Raw genomic sequence first — 943 nt, 5'->3', positions numbered from 1 at the left:
GAGGGGGGCCCGGGGAAGGAAAAAGGAAGAGCAAAGAAATGCTGCCTACCTGAGGTGAAGAGGACTATGGCCTTTAAACAGCTATATTCTGCAGAGTCGACATGCAATGCTTTCAGTTTTTCTACTTGCTCTTGGAAGATTCGTATGTGGTCCATAAAGGCGACCACTCGGTCAGCAGACATTGGCGAAGCGTGGAGGCCAGCAGCTGCCAGGAGAGGAGCTACGTGGAGGGGCATGGAGCACTGGGCAGCGTTGAGGACAAACAACTCGCTCCAGGTCAGCCTCAGGAGGGCCACCTGGTCTGTGATCTGGAGGTCTGGGAAGAAGGGGATATTCCTGGCCCACTCCACCGCGCTGAAGAGCATCCTAGCTGCCAGTTCACAAATGTTCTCGATGCCCATGATGTTGTTGGGTTGCATGCACTGACTGCCAAAGCGGGAGGTGGGGTAGGGCTCTGCTCTCAGAAGAAGGGAGATATATCCGGATAGGTAGGAATGGCAGTTGAGAGGGTCCCCGTTTGTCAAGGCGAACTGACCATGGGTTGGCTGTGTGGGTGGCATTCTGCCCCTCTGGACCGCTGCAGTAAATAAAGAAGAAACTACAGCTATTAATATCTGAATTGCGACCATCGTTCCAAATACAGCCTGCTTTGTGTTGCTCCTGCGTGCGTGTGTGACCCCGCACCAAGTCCGCCTAGGGGGGAGCATGCATTTTGCCAGCCAGAGTTCAGCCCCTACCCCGTTTTAGGGCTCCGCACTTCCCGGGTCAAGTCAAAAGCAACAATAAAAGCTGAGCAATGCTGTCCGCTCGGCCAGGGCTGCCTGCAGGAGCCCGAGAGCCTCACTTCCCCAAACACACCACCATTCAGTTATTTCCACCCCCCTCCATCCCTCCACCGCCACCCCTCCTTCAAGAGATGCAGGATACGTCTTTGTGTGCCCGG

At 55.2% G+C, this 943-nt stretch overlaps 1 protein-coding gene across 1 annotated transcript; it reads right to left on the bottom strand.

Moving 5' to 3' along the window:
- Positions 1-49: 49 nt before the first annotated feature.
- Positions 50-573, bottom strand: LOC103770731 (COUP transcription factor 2; the record flags this gene model as incomplete). Its single annotated transcript, XM_008938002.1, has 1 exon — positions 50-573. A coding segment is annotated over exon 1 (511 nt), but the record flags the coding sequence as incomplete, so codon positions are not given.
- Between the last annotated feature and the right edge of the window lie 370 nt (positions 574-943).

This window comes from Merops nubicus, unplaced genomic scaffold (genome assembly GCF_000691845.1).
Source record: "Merops nubicus isolate BGI_N331 unplaced genomic scaffold, ASM69184v1 scaffold30873, whole genome shotgun sequence".
NCBI lineage: Eukaryota > Metazoa > Chordata > Aves > Coraciiformes > Meropidae > Merops > Merops nubicus.
Note: the sequence above shows the minus strand (reverse complement) of the source record. Positions and strands in the feature narration are given on the sequence as shown.